This window comes from Triplophysa dalaica, chromosome 7 (genome assembly GCF_015846415.1).
Source record: "Triplophysa dalaica isolate WHDGS20190420 chromosome 7, ASM1584641v1, whole genome shotgun sequence".
NCBI lineage: Eukaryota > Metazoa > Chordata > Actinopteri > Cypriniformes > Nemacheilidae > Triplophysa > Triplophysa dalaica.
The window spans coordinates 1456926-1472083 of record NC_079548.1 but is presented as its reverse complement, the minus strand read 5'-3'; the positions used below and the strand labels follow the sequence as shown (position 1 = coordinate 1472083).

The 15158-nt window shown below is 38.7% G+C and overlaps 3 protein-coding genes across 5 annotated transcripts; all 3 read right to left on the bottom strand.

Moving 5' to 3' along the window:
* Positions 1–3: 3 nt before the first annotated feature.
* On the bottom strand, positions 4–1976 carry LOC130425965 (gastrula zinc finger protein XlCGF49.1-like). 3 transcript variants are annotated; one of them, XM_056752440.1, is made up of 4 exons: positions 1938–1976; positions 1777–1856; positions 1390–1538; positions 4–766 (listed from the first exon to the last, which is right to left on the bottom strand). In XM_056752440.1, the coding sequence occupies exons 3-4, from the start codon at positions 1449–1451 to the stop codon at positions 4–6; spliced, it is 825 nt and encodes a 274-aa protein (XP_056608418.1). In that variant the 5' UTR covers positions 1452–1538; positions 1777–1856; positions 1938–1976. The 3 variants fall into 3 exon arrangements, with proteins under 3 accessions (XP_056608418.1, XP_056608416.1, XP_056608417.1); XM_056752438.1 differs by having other exon boundaries at positions 1390–1543; positions 1938–1966; XM_056752439.1 differs by lacking the exon at positions 1938–1976 and having other exon boundaries at positions 1390–1543; positions 1777–1931.
* A 2664-nt stretch (positions 1977–4640) lies between these two features.
* LOC130425720 (oocyte zinc finger protein XlCOF6-like) lies at positions 4641–14897 on the bottom strand. Its single transcript, XM_056752090.1, has 6 exons — positions 14829–14897; positions 14706–14746; positions 13567–14499; positions 12586–12782; positions 6315–6407; positions 4641–5994 (listed from the first exon to the last, which is right to left on the bottom strand). Exons 3-6 carry the CDS (start codon positions 14398–14400, stop codon positions 4971–4973), a joined length of 2148 nt encoding a protein of 715 aa, XP_056608068.1. The 5' UTR covers positions 14401–14499; positions 14706–14746; positions 14829–14897; the 3' UTR covers positions 4641–4970.
* Positions 7722–14883, bottom strand: LOC130425958 (gastrula zinc finger protein XlCGF8.2DB-like). The gene is made up of 3 exons (XM_056752431.1): positions 14829–14883; positions 11515–13185; positions 7722–9104 (listed from the first exon to the last, which is right to left on the bottom strand). The coding sequence occupies exon 3, from the start codon at positions 9083–9085 to the stop codon at positions 8090–8092; it is 996 nt and encodes a 331-aa protein (XP_056608409.1). The 5' UTR covers positions 9086–9104; positions 11515–13185; positions 14829–14883; the 3' UTR covers positions 7722–8089.
* Positions 14898–15158: the final 261 nt, after the last annotated feature.

Sequence of the window (15158 nt, the reverse complement as noted above, 5' to 3'; positions counted from 1 at the left end):
TACCTATGGTCGCTCTCCAGTGTGAATTCCCACATGGTGCTCAAGTGTTGATTTGCGGTAGAAACTCTTTCCACACTGAGGACATGCGTATGGTAGCTCTCCAGTGTGATTTCTCACGTGGTCATCAAGCGTTGATTTGCGGATGAAACTCTTTCCACACTGAGGACACGTGTATGGTCGCTCTCCAGTGTGAATTTTCATGTGCTCATCAAGTGTTGATTTCTGTGTGAAACTCTTTTCACACTGTGGACAGGTGTATGGGCGCTCTCCAGTATGAATTCTCACATGGTCCTTAAGCGTTGATTTGCGGTTGAAACTCTTTTCACACTGAGGACATGCATATGGTCGCTCTTCACTGTGAATTTTCATGTGCTCATAAAGAGTTGATTTGCGTTTGAAACTCTTTCCACACTGAGGACATGTGTACTGACGCACTCCTGTGTGAATTCTAATGTGCTTCTCAAGCGTTGATTTGCGTTTGAATCTCTTTTCACACTGAGGACACGTGTATGGGCGCTCTTCACTGTGAATTCTCATGTGTCTCTGAAGAAGACATTTGTATTTGAAACATTTTCCACACTGAGCGCAGGCATGTCCACCTTCTTCTGTTTTTTGTTTCATTTTTGGAGGGAAAATCTTGTTCTTCTGCAAACTACTAGAAGACATTTCTAGCTTTACAATACTCTGAGGATTCTGACCCTGATGTTTCTCCTCAACTTCATTCATGGCTTCACTGAGCTTCACTGTGTGGTGTGGTGGAACAGACCTTCCAAAATAAATAAAAACATGAATTTTTACATTCACAACGTTTGACAAAATATTTGAACAAAACGCTACAAATATTAATTAGAACATATAATATGCTGTAATGCTATAATATTGGGTAGCGTTGTCTGAGTTTTCCAGTTTAAAGGGATATTTCAACCAAGAAACGAAACTTGCCCATGTTTTACTCACCCTCATGGCATCCTGACTGAAAATGAATGTCTTCTTGAAGAATAATGCAGTCGGAGTTATGATGAGCCTTGGTTTTCCAGGAAATGATGGTGACGAAAGCTCCTGTGCAGAGGAGACGCAATCCTGTTGGAACAAAACTATGTAGTCCAAGGAGCCGTATCGAGACGTTGTTTGATTGATGGATGGACTTTTTGAAGCGTCCAAAAATTGCCCCCCACTCCCATTCAACCGCTTGGAAGTAAAAGGACACATGGTAATATAACTCCAACTGCATTATTCTTCAAGAACGTTATGTCAAGTTCAGTAAGGATGCCTTGAGAGTGAGAAAACATGGAGAAATTTTGTGTCATGGCTGAAATGTCCCTTTGAGAACAACTGACTGAAGTTTAAGCATCTCTGACTGACTCCCATGCATCCCAATTTGCATACTACCTGACCACGAGTTCGCCTTCGCAGATAAACAGCTCAGTTGTATGGAGAAATTGGTAAAGCATGGGTATGAAGGTTATGCGTATTTGGTGTGCTGTGCAGGGAGTGGGCTCCGCGCTCACCAGATCTATCCAAACCCGGAGCACTCTTCCCTGGGCTCAGAACACAACCGTTGTTAATTAAACGTCATATAGTATTGGAAATTAAAATAAGTATGGAATATATCAAGAATATGAAGTAAGAAATAATGAATTCTACGGTTTTGCTACACACCAAAAAGAAAATAGATACTTTTCCATAAATGCAAACTTTTAGGGCATATTCAAAGTCAAAATGGGAAACGCATTAAAGAAACTAAAATAGACTAAGTAGTTGGACAAACTTTGTTACCTTTAGCGAATAACCTCGTCATTATAAATCCCATCTACAGATGGCTTTAAGAGGTCTATAAAAACAGTATATCTGTATAACTGAAAAACATAAGACCATGATTTAGTCTCAACCCTAACAGTTAAAAAGCCTGAAAACATCACATTTTGTTCTGATATTACCTCAGAGACCGCGGGGCAAATCATTAGCGTTGTTAGCGCTGCTTCTCTGTTGTTGCTCATATTACCGTAAACACAGTGATAGTGTCGCACACGCTTCCAGATCTCAGCAGAAGACAACAAACACCAAAAGAATATGAAACAAATTCAGTCGGGGCAGTCGTGGCCAGTGTTGGGAGTAATGGGTTATTAGTAATTAATTACAGTAACGTATTACTTTTTGCTGTAATTAATAGTGTAAGGCATTACTAATCAATTTTCAGTCATATTTCACTCGGTACATGTTCAGTAGCGCTTGCGTTACAACAAACTTTGCGCCCGCGAGACATTAACAAATCAAAAATTCTGCAAGTTCAATTTTCTGTTCATGTGGTGTCATTCATCTCCCTGTGGTTGGTGGAACTTTGTATTTTGTATTGTAACACGCCATGATTACAGCCTCTGTGCTCGTGGTGCGGTATTTGATCCGCCCGGTTGCTGTTAACCCTAGCACCAGTGTTACCAGGGTTGCGGTTCTCCCACGTTATTGAGCTATTTTGAAAATGCAGTTGCGGGAAAAATTATGGAGCCGCGGTTAGCGGGTTTTTGGGCTTCTTTCCTTATGTACTAAAATATTTATTTATATTCTTAAGATAAATATTAATTGATAAGTTTCTTTAGTGTATTCATACTCAGATGAACACCTGGCAACTCCAGAACCGGACCCGTTTATAAAAAATGTGGGAATGAGTGTCTGACAGGCAGGCTACATTATAGGGAGGGATGAGGGAGCTCAGCTCAACCAAAGAGGAAAATATAGTGGTGGTATTCGACAATGCATTCGAATTATATTTTTACCAATGTTTAATACTAAGGTGCAAAGAAACCATCTGTAAGTTACAAGAGTTGATTCTTCCGGCTGCCAAATATCACGCTGGATACAACTCCACTTTATTTATATAGCGCTTTTTACAATTTTCATTGTTACAAAGCAGCTGCACATAAGACATATTGACTACAAGCAAAACAACTAAAGGCATATACCTGTAAAAACAAGAAAAGGTGAAAACAACAAAAGACAGACATATCCATATACAAACGCTCCACACACACAATATGCACACATCGACATAGACACACACACACACACACCCACACACACATATGCTCATACTTTTTTGAACGTGTGAGAACTCCTGTTGTCACGTTATGAACAAGTTGGGGTTTTTTTAATAAGGCTGCAGGGCAACCACCTAACAGTGCATTACAGTAATCTATTCTTGATGTCATGAATGCATAAATTAATTTCACTGCATCTGACAGTGACAGCATATGACGTAGTTTTGATTTTTAAGATGGAAAAACGCAATTTTACAGGTGTTGGTACCATGGCTCTCAAATGACAGTTTCCTATCGAATAGAACGCCAAGACTGTTAGCTGATGACGAGGGTTTTATGGAACATCCGTCAATAGTTAGGCTGTATTCCTGGTTGTTACGTACAGCAGTTTTTGGTCCAATAAGTAACACTTCTTTTTTGTACGAGTTCAGTAATAAAAAATTGTTACTCATCCAGTTTTTTATATCGTCCATATTCGATCGAACTGCTGTGTTTTGTGAGGATTTGAGTAAATATAAAGTTGAGTTTCATCAGCATAACAGTGAACGCTAATTCTGTGCCGCTTTATTATATCTCATAAATGTAGCATGTATAATGCGAAGAGCAGAGGCCCTAAGACTGAGCCCTTTGGTACACCGTACTGGACTTGCAATTTGCGGGACACCTCATTGTTTATTGCTACAAATGAAAACGGTCGAATAAATAAGACTTAAACCGTTTCAATGCTATTCCGTTAATGCCAACGTAGTTTTCGAGTCTATGTAGAAGTGTGCTGTGGCCAATGGTGTCAAATGCAGCACTAAGGTCTAGAAGCACCAGTAACGAAAAACAACATCGGTCAGATGCAACAAGCAGATCATTTGTTACTCTGATTAAAGCAGTCTCTGAACTGTGACATGCTCTAGATCCAGACTGGAATTCTTCATTGATTCTTCATGGTTCGTTAGTACACCACATGATCACTGGGGTCCCTCAGGGATTGGTGCCGAGACCGCTGCTTTTTTCCATCTACACAACATCCTTGGGACCCATCATACGGCCACATGGCTTCTCGTATCACTGTTATGCCGACGACACCCAGATCTAGATCTCGTTTCACCAAGACGATACCACTGTAGCAGCTCGCATCACGGTATGCCTCAAGGACATCTCAGCTTAGATGAAAGCGCTTCACCTCCAGCTGAACTTGTGCTGCCATTTTTTATCTTCTTTAAACGCAGAGGAGCAACTCTGTCTGGTGTTTCTGAGGAGGAGTTAATATTTTCGATAGTAATGTCAAGATCTTCACCATTATTTTTCATGCTAGAGATTTGAGAGAATTCAGGCAGATTATCGAGAAACGCATCTTTGGAAGTTAAAGTAATTGTTCTACCATATTGGTAACAAGGAGATTGATTTGCAGCCGTAGGCCAGTGAAGCAAACATAATACGAGATAATGATCCGGAGTGTCTTCACTCTGCTTAAGAATTTTAACGTCGTGTACATTTATACCGTAAGTGCGTTGTATTTACGTGGTCATTGTATCGGAAGGTTGTGTTAACCTACTTCCTTATAATGGACCTCTACAGGGAAGAAACACGTAACAATTTATTTATGACTTTTTCGTTTTATTAGGACTCACTCTTTTAAAATGGAATTTTGAATTTGTGATATTATTCAAAAATCAAAAACATTTTCACACATTTTGTGTCTCCCCCACTACTCAAACCAAAGGTACACCCTTGTCAATATATATTATCAAGCAAATATAAATCTGGACAAAGCTTTTTAGAGACATTATACATTTAATTTAAAACAATAACCTCATTTTTGTCTATGGAATTGTACACATTTTAACTGGTCTTGATCTCACGGGTCACAGCAAAAAAACATCTTGATTAGTAAATTTACAGCAAATCTACAATTTATGCTGAAAACTCTTTACAGTGAAGATATGTTCATGGACGCTCTCCAGTGTGAATCCTCATGTGGACCACAAAATCTGATTTTAGTCTGAAACTCCTTTTTCCACCCTGAGTAAATGTGTTTTGGTGCTTTCCAGTGTGACCTCTCATGTGCTCATCAAGCGTTGATTTGCGGTTGAAACTCTTTCCACACTGAGGACAAGTATATGGTCGCTCTCCAGTGTGAATTATGACGTGCTTTTCAAGTGTTGATTTCTGTGTGAAACTCTTTCCACACTCAGGACATGTGTATGGACGCTCTCCAGTGTGAATTCTGATGTGCTTCTCAAGCGTTGATTTCTTTCTGAAACTCTTTTCACACTGAGGACACGCATATGGTAGCTCTCCAGTGTGAATTTTAATGTGATCCTCAAGATTTGATTTCTGTTTAAAACTCTTTCCACACTGAGTACAGGTGTATGGGCGCTCTTCAGTGTGAATTCTCACGTGGTCGTTAACCGCTAATTTGCGTTTGAAACTCTTTCCACACTGAGGACATGTGTATGGACGCTCCTCAGTGTGAATTCTCAAATGTACCTTAAGATAATTTTTCTGTGTGAAACTCTTTCCACACTGTGTACATGTGTATGGACGCACTCCAGTGTGAATTTTTACGTGCACCTCAAGATTTGATTTCTGTCTAAATCTCTTTCCACACTGAGGACATGCGTATGGTTGGTCTCCAGTGTGAACTCTAATATGCTTCTGAAGCGTTGATTTCTCTCTGAATCTCTTCTCACACTGAGGACACGTGTATGGACGCTCTCCAGTGTGAATTCTCATGTGTACCTGAAGAAGACATTTGTATTTGAAACTCTTTCCACACTGAGAGCAGGTGAACGGCTCGCTTGCTTCTGTTCTTTGTTTCCTATTTGGAGAGAAAATCTTGTTCTCATGCAAACTACTAGAAGACATTTCCAGCTTTACAAGATTCTGAGGCTTCTGACACTGATGTTTCTCCTCAACTTCATTCATGTCTTCAATGAACATCACTGTCTGTTGTGGTTGTTGAACCGACCTTCCGACAAAAAATAAGTTTCCCATTAACAACTGCAATATTTTTGCAAAAAAGGGATAAAATAACAATTAGTACAGATAATACGCAAATTGAGCCGCAGGGTTTAAGATTTCAGTTTAAGAACAACTGACTTTCAACTAAAATAGACTAAACAGTAGGACAAATTTGGCTACATTTATCGAAAAACCTCGTCATTATAAATCACATCTACAGATGACTTTAAGAGCTATTTAAAGATAGAAATAACAGAAACCCTTACTTTAGTCTCAACCCTAACAGTTAAAATAACCTGAAAACATGACGTTTTGTTCTGATATTACCTCAGAGATCGCGGAGCAAAAATATCCGCTTTTAGCGCAGCTTCTGTTGTTGCTGATATTACCGTAAACGCAGTGATAGTGTCGCACACGCTTCTGTTGAGATGATATTACCGTAATGATCGTAGTACATGAGCATTCATAAAAAGACAAAATAGGTTTACCGCGGTGATGTAGATCTCACACAATGAGAAAAAACAAGACTTGTTACCTAACCACTTAATTAACCCTTGTGCACAGTATAATAACACATAGAGCTCAACAGAAGACAACAAATACCAAAAGAATGTTGAACATAAAAAGAAAATGACAAATTAAGTATGAATATCTGCCCCTATTCAAATCAATGTCATTTGCCACATACATCCAACACATTCATTCATCCACCATAGCAATCCATCTACCAAACCCAGTCATCTAAGCATCTAAAATATCCATTCATCCATCCTTACTATTAAACCACTGGGTACAGATACTTCTGGTCAAATATTACTCCACTACAAGTTAAAGTTGTAAAGACAGATTCTTATTTAAGTTAAAGTACAGAAGTAAGTGATTTTAAAAGATCTACTCAAGTATTAAAAGGTCATAATCATAAATCATAATTTCCTTTATGTCAGTGATGCATTATTTTATTGTCATATACCTTCTGCCTCTGAAACAACCTACTGAATACACTGAAGCTCACAGCATCAGTTTTTTAAAAGGAGTAGTTCACACAACATTTGCCCCCATTGACTTTCCATAGTCATTTTTATTCCTACTATGGAAAGTCAATATGGGAAAATTTTGCATTGAGCAACTCCTTTAAGAGCTTTACATGTTTAGCACATCTATGTTTAGTTTAGATATAATCCCGTATTATCATTTAGCCCAATTGTCCTCATTAGCCCCCTAGGCCTATATGTATTTTTGGGCTTTAAGCAGGAGTGTTTGCGGCGAGTGGCTGATCAGCAGCTGAGCTGAATGTGCCACAAGTACAGTATAGCAATTGCAAGATCACATTATGTTATTTTAAATACATTCACAGGCGAAACTCTTCAAAACCAGATCACCTGTATCTTATGTGCAATGTAAGCATAAAACATGATGTGTTTATTTAGTTTTAACTGCTTCTCCGAAGGCTATGGGGGTTCACATGGACATTGTGATGTGATCGCCAGCTCTGCAAACACTAGCAGTCGAGCACTTAGCAAAAGCATATCGAGAAAACAGGCACAGCTCTTTACTAAAAGCTGCACCTGTTAAGAAAACAAAGAATATTTTTGTAAGCAATTACTGGCTGTCAGTTGAGTTTGTGACCAAACATGCAGTATCTACATATTGTTTATTACTGCATAATATAATTAATTAAAATATAAGTTTAATTTGTTTCATAATATAATTCTATTAAATAAAAGTTTAATTCGTTTCGTAACGTACAAGGTGCTTTAATAATGAATACATTTTTGCATTGTGTTGTGTTAAGGTGAATAAAATAAAAAAATCCTACATATTTCTTCACTGAAGTCTAAAAATCTTGTCTCGTGGATAACTGTATCATCAGACTCCCATCTCAAATATATTATCAAACAAATATAAATACAAAGTCTGGACAAAGCTTTTTAGAGACATTATTGTGAATTTAATTTAAAACAATAACCTCTTTTCTGTCTTTGTAATTGTACACATTTTTTCAGGTCTCAATCTCACGGGTCACAGCAAAAAACATCTTGATGAATAAATTAACAGCAAATCTATAATTTATGCTGAAAACACTTTCCACACCTAACACATGTTCATGGACGCTCTTCAGTGTGAATTCTCATGTGCACCTCAAAATCTGATTTCAGTTTGAAACTCTTCCTTCCACACTGAGTACATGTGTATCGGCGCTCTCCAGTGTGACTTCTCACATGCTCATCAAGCGTTGATTTGTGGTTGAATCTCTTTCCACACTGATGACACGTGTATGGTTGCTCTCCTGTGTGAATTCTGATGTGCTTCTCAAGCGCTGATTTCTGTCTGAAACTCTTTTCACATTGAGCACATGCGTATGTTCGTACTTCGGTGTGAATTTTAATGTGCACCTCAAGATTTGATCTCTGTTTAAAACTCTTTCCACACTGAGGACATGTGTATGGGCGCTCTTCACCGTGAATTTTAATGTGCTCCTCAAGATTTGACTTGCGGTTGAAACTCTTTTCACACTGAGGACATGTGAATGGTCGCTCTCCAGTGTGAATTCTCATGTGCTCCTTAAGCGATGATTTGTGGTTGAAGCTCTTTTCACACTGAGGACATGTGTATGGACGTTCTCCAGTGTGAATTCTCATGTGATCCTTAAGCGTTGAATTTTTTTTGAAACTCTTACCACACTGAGTACATGCATATGGACGTTCTCCAGTGTGAATTCTCATGTGGCCCTTTAGCGTTAATTTATGTTTGAATCTCTTTTCACACTGAGGACACGTGTATGGACGCTCTTCAGTGTGAATTTTCATGTGCCCCTTAAGCGTTGATCTCTGTTTAAAGCTCTTTCCACACTGAGGACATGCGTATGGTCGCTCTTCATTGTAAATTCTCATGTGTCTTTGAAGATGACTTTTCCGTATGAAACATTTTCCACAGTGAGAGCAGGTGAACGGCTCGTCTGCTGTTGTTCTTTGCTTCCTTTTTGGAGAGGAAATCTTATTTTTCTGCAAACTACTAGAAGACATTTCTAGCGTTACAGGATGCTGAGGTTTCGGACACTGATGTTTCTCCTCAACTTCATTCATGGCTTCACTGAACATCGGGTATGGTGGAACAGACCTTCAGAAATAAATATATAAATTAATTTTCACATTAACAGCTTTTAACAAAATGTTTGAACAAAACAGTTTAATTCTATAAGGATAGATATACTAATTGGGCTACAGGGTCTAAGTTTTCCATTTAAGATCAACTGACACTCAACTAAACTGAACTAAAATAAACTACACTGTACGAATTAAGGCAAACACCAAAAAATAAATGTAAAAAAAATTGGACACCTTAAGCGAATAACCTCGTCATTATAATCACATCTACAGATGGCTTGAAGAGGTCTTTAAAGAAATATATAACTGAAAAACATAAGACCATGATTCAGTCTGAACCCTAACAGTTAAAGCAACAATGAGCAGTTTTCATTACCTTAAAATAATCTTTTTAAAACTATGCTAGTGGTAGGACAACTCTTAACTGGACGAATTTTACTGCCGCTGGTACCTAAGCATCCTCCTATCGGCTGAAATCACACTTGTAACTTTGGTGGGCGGGTAGGTTCAGAAGACCTGCCCATCACCTGCTTTACACCATACGTCATGTTTTACTCATAGCCTGGGTGAAGTTAGTCAGTGTTGACAATTCGGTGACTTTGACGTTAGATTCAATGACTTTTCAGACCCCTTTAGCGACTTATTTTTCAAAAAGCGACATGCGACAAATCTAGTTACTTTGTGAAGAAGTCTTGGCGACTTAGCGGAACATTCTGCTTCACTTCTACTGCCCTGCGAGAGCGAGTTTTTGCCTTCCCAGCGCAGCACCGCCTCTCTCTGTGTGTTCTCTGTTCACTGAGCGGCAAAGAAAAGCATCGAGAATGAGATGCACATGTACAAACAAGAACTAATCACTTGTTGACCTTGTTTGAGGATTTATGATATAAAAGGCGATGACTGTATGGAGGCATAAACATGAACATGAACACAGACGGATTTTAGCTGCTCAACGAAAAAGTGACTGCTGATGTGTAGTTTAAGTGGTTGAGTTCACTCACTGTTACACAGTTTTTGTGGTCATTAAGAATCTATTTATTGTACATTTTGGTGTATTGTTTAAATATAATACTTTACACAACCGCTGAGAGAGTAGAGATATGAATCAGACCTTAAGCGCTTAGTTTATCAGATACGACCTGATGACGTGCGTGATGTCATCTGGCGACATTTAGCAACTTTTCCGGTGTTATGGATCAACTGGGGATTGTGTTATGTGTGGGCATGCGCATGCGCGGTGATGATTTTACCCGATTTCACAGCAGATGGCAGCAGATTCTACAAATATGATTTTCCACGGAGTTCTGGTTAAAAAGTTGATCACGATATTTCATTAAATGCTTTTATAGAATTATCGAAAAGATATGTTTTCTTGATTTGTATCTCCTTTTTTTGTAAGCAGTTCAAAGAAAGTTAACTTTTTTTTCCGGGCGGACAGCATAAGCCACACCATCGTTTAATGGGCCATTAGTTTCAATGAGAGGTGTTTATGAAACTCGTCTGCGAATTAAAGTAAAACTGTAAGAATTTCTATGCAACACTATAGTACCATAGGCATATAAGCATATTTAGTGCATGACAGGTGTCCCAATCCCTTATCACAACCCATCGTGGCATAGTTTAGTTTAAATTTGCCAGAAGCAAAGACAAACATGGATTTAATCATGCTTTTCAAACGAGGGTTCCTTCTTTTATCTTCAGAGAGTGAGTTGCCATGGTTACTTACATAACCCGAACGTTATCTCCGTATTTCAGACAACTAGCTTTCTGGAATACCTCAATAGCTCAAGTATGCTTGTAAACGATGACTGCCAAACCACAATAAATGATTTATGGTCAAAGATTGCTGATCCTTAGTTCATGCACGTAGACTAATGTTATCGGTATCTATAGTTACTTTGCTAGGCACTATTCCCATAGCGAGTTGAGTGTAAGTTTGCTCACACCTATTACACAAAGCACAACACCTCGTCGCGAGCTTGTTTCCGAAAATATGACTAACGTTACAGAAAATGATTTGCGTTGGTTACTAAACACATTCACGTCCATGCGTTGTGTTTTGGGTGACTGCAAATATGTTGTTTAGCTAACGTTAGCTGCTATGTAGCTAGCACGCAATGCGCTTCCGGCTAACAACCAGTTGCTACCTCAGAATCTAGTTTGAGTTATTAGTATAGCCAAGTACTATAACCCGCGGGAGCCAAACGAGTGTTTTAGTACATGCACAGTTTATGTAACTGCGGTTTCTGCGTAGTCAACAAATTCACGTGTATTGCGCTGCACATATAGAATCTTATACAGCAAGAGTATTTACGACATTGATAAAAACAGTCGCGCTTATCAACCACACGGGAGTACAATACACCAAACACGTTCGTTGATACTTTATAATAACATGAAAACGTGACATATTGTTCTGCTATTACCTCAAACGGGGAAAAAGTCCGCGTTTCTAGCGGAGCTTCTCTGTGTTGATGCTGATATTACCGTAAACACTGTGATAGTGTTGACCTAAAATGACCGTAGTGATCGTTATACACGCCCACTCAGAATAAGGCTAAATAAATTGACCGCGGTGATGTAGATCTCACACAATGGGGAAAAAAAGACTTGTTACCTAACCACTTAATTAACACTTGTGCACAGTATAATAACACATAGAGCTCAACATAAGACAACAAATACCAAAAGAATGTTGAACATAAAAAGAAACTGACAAATAAAGTATGAATATCTGCCCCTATTCAAATCAAAGTCATTTGCCACATACATCCAACACATTCATTCATCAATCCATTCACTCCTTCCTGACACTTCGTCATCCATGCAGACATATATTCATCCACCATAGCAATCCATCTACCAAACCCAGTCATCTAGCCATTAAACCACTGGGTATACATACGACTGGTCAAATATTACTCCACTACAAGTAAAAGTTGTAAAGACAAATTCTTATTTCAGTTAAAGTACAGAAGTAAGTGATTTTAAAAGATCTACTCAAGTATTAAAAGTAAATTTCCTTTATTTCAGTGATGCATTATTTTATTGTCATGTACCTTCTGCCCTACTGAGTACACTGAAGCTCACAGTATCAGTTGTATTGAAGAACTAGTACACTTCAACATTTTTATTTCTACTATGGAATTTATAATATAATCCCATATGATAATTTATCCTAATTATTCTCATTAGCCCGCCTAGGCCTATATGTATTTATGAGCAGTGTTTTTTCTTTTGTATATTCCCTTTACCAGTTTTAGCAGCAATTTACCAGTAAGTAGTAATTTTCTTGTATATATTAAAGTGTAGAAGGAGCAAGGGATTTGTTGGATTTATAACCATTTGTATACCCAGAGTGAAACTCAACACACAGCCATTATTGTCTAAACCGCTGGTAACAAAAGTGAGTACACCCCTGAGTGAAAATGTCCATATTGGACCCATGGTGTCAATATTTTGCGTGGCCTCCATTATTTTCCAGCTCTGCCTTAAACTTCTTGGGCATGGAGTTCATCAGAGCTTCACAGGTTCCCACAGGAGTCCTCTTCCGCTCCTCCATGACGACATCACAGAGCTGGTGGATGTTAGAGACCTTGCGCTCATCCACCTTCCATTTAAGGATGTCCCACAGATGCTCAAAAGGGTTTAGGTGTGGAGACATACTTGGCCAGTCCATCACCTTGACCTTCAACTTCTTTTGGAGTCGTTATCATGTTCATGTTGGAATACTGCCCTGTGGCCCAGTCTCTGAAGGGAGGGGATCATGCTCTGCTTCAGTATGTCACAGTACATGTTGGGATTCATGGTTCCCTCAATGAACTGTAGCTCCCCAGTGCCGGCAGCACTCATACAGCCCCAGACCATGCTTGGCTGTTGGTAGACACACTTGTCTTTGTACTCCTAACCAGGTTGCCGCTACACACGCTTGACACCATCTGAACCACATAAGCTTATCTTGGTCTCATCAGACCACAGGACATGGTTCCAGTAATCCATAGTTTGCTTGTTTTCAGCTAACAGTTTGCGGGCCTTCTAGTGCATCATCTTTAGAAGAGGCTTCCTTCTGGGACGACAACCATGCGTGTTGAGGTTTTCTGAGGGGACAGCAAATTTCCACTGTTATTAGCTGTACACTCACTACTTTATATTGTAGCAAAGTGTAATTTCTTCGGTGTTGCACTTAAAAAAATATAATAAAATATTTACAAAAATGTGAGGGGTGTATCTCACTTCTGTGAGATACTGTTTATCAACATATATTATCAAACAAATATAAATACAAAGTCTGGACAAAGCTTTTTAGAGACATTATTGTGATTTTATTTAAAACAATAACCTCATTTATGTCTTGTTAATTGTACACATTTTTACTGGTCTTGATATCACCGGTTACAGCAAAAAACATCTTGATGAATAAATTAACATCAAAGCTACAATTTATGCTGAAAACTCTTTTCACCCTGAAGACATGTTCATGGACACTCTTCAGTGTGGATTCTCATGTGGATCTCTAAATCTGATTTGAGTCTGAAACTTTTCCTTCCACACTGAGTACATGTGTACGGTCGTTCTTCAGTGTGACTTCTTATGTGCTTCTCAAGCGCTGATTTCTGTCTGAAACTCTTTCCACACTGAGGACATGCGAATGGACGCTCTCCAGTGTGTATTCTAATGTGCTCCTCAAGATTTGATCTCTGTTTGAAACTCTTTCCACACTGAGGACACGTGTATGGACGCTCTTCACTGTGAATTCTAATGTGCTCCTCAAGATTTGATTTGCGGCCAAAACTCTTTTCACACTGAGGACAAGCGTACGGTCGCTCTCCAGTGTGACTTCTCACGTGCTCAACAAGGGTTGATTTGTGTTTGAAACTCTTTTCACACTGAGGACATGTGAATGGACGCTCTTCAGTGTGAATTCTCATGTGCTCCTTAAGCGATGATTTGTGTTTGAAACTCTTTCCACATTGTGGACATGCGTATGGTCGTACTTCAGTGTGAATTCTAATGTGCCCCTCTAGCGTTGATTTGTGTTTGAAATTCTGTCCACACTGAGGACAAGTGTATGGACGCTCTTCAGTGTGAATTCTAATATGAACCTCTAGAGTTGTTTTCTGTTTAAATCTTTTTCCACACTGAGGACACACATATGGTTGCTCTCCAGTGTGAATTCTCATGTGTCTCTGAACATGACATTTGTATTTGAAACTCTTTCCACACTGAGAGCAGGTGAACGGCTCGTCTGCTTCTGTTCTTTGTTTCATTATTGGAGAGAAAATCTTGTTCTTCTGCAAACTACTAGAAGACATTTCTAGCGTTACAAGATTCTGAGGTTCTGACACTGATGTTTCTCCTCAACTTCATTCATGGCTTCACTGAACATCACTGTGTGGTTTAGTGGAACAGACCTTCCAGAAATAAACAAATAAATTCATTTTCACATTAACAACTTTCAACAAAATATTTGAACAAAACCAACAGATAATATGCAAATTGAGCCGCAGGGTCTGAGTTTTCCGTTCAAGAACAACTGATTTTAAACTAAACTAAACTAGATTAAACAGTAAGACTAATTTGGCTACCTTTAGCGAATAACCTCGTCATTATAACTCACATCTACAGATGACTTGAAGAGGTCTTTAAAGATAGATATAACTGAAAAACATAAGACCATGATTCAGTCTGAACCTTAACAGTTAAAATAACATTATAACATCACATTTTGTTCTGATATTACCTCAGACATTGCGGGAAACCGTCTGCGTTTGTTAGCGTAGCTTTTTTGCTTTTGCTGATATTACCGTAAACACAGTGATAGTGTGACCGCATGCTCTTCCGTTGACACAAAATTACCGTAATGATAGTTATACACGCGAATTTATAATAAGCAAAAATAAGTCGACCATGGTGATGAAAATGCTCATAAGAAAGACACTTTCTGCATGATCTCCTCCAACTTAACTGTGTAAATACACAAAATATAAACTTCGTGGTTGTTCATTTTGTATTCCCAGACTAAAATGAATGTTTAGGCTGTCTTAACGGAAAATATCATCTTAAAATATGT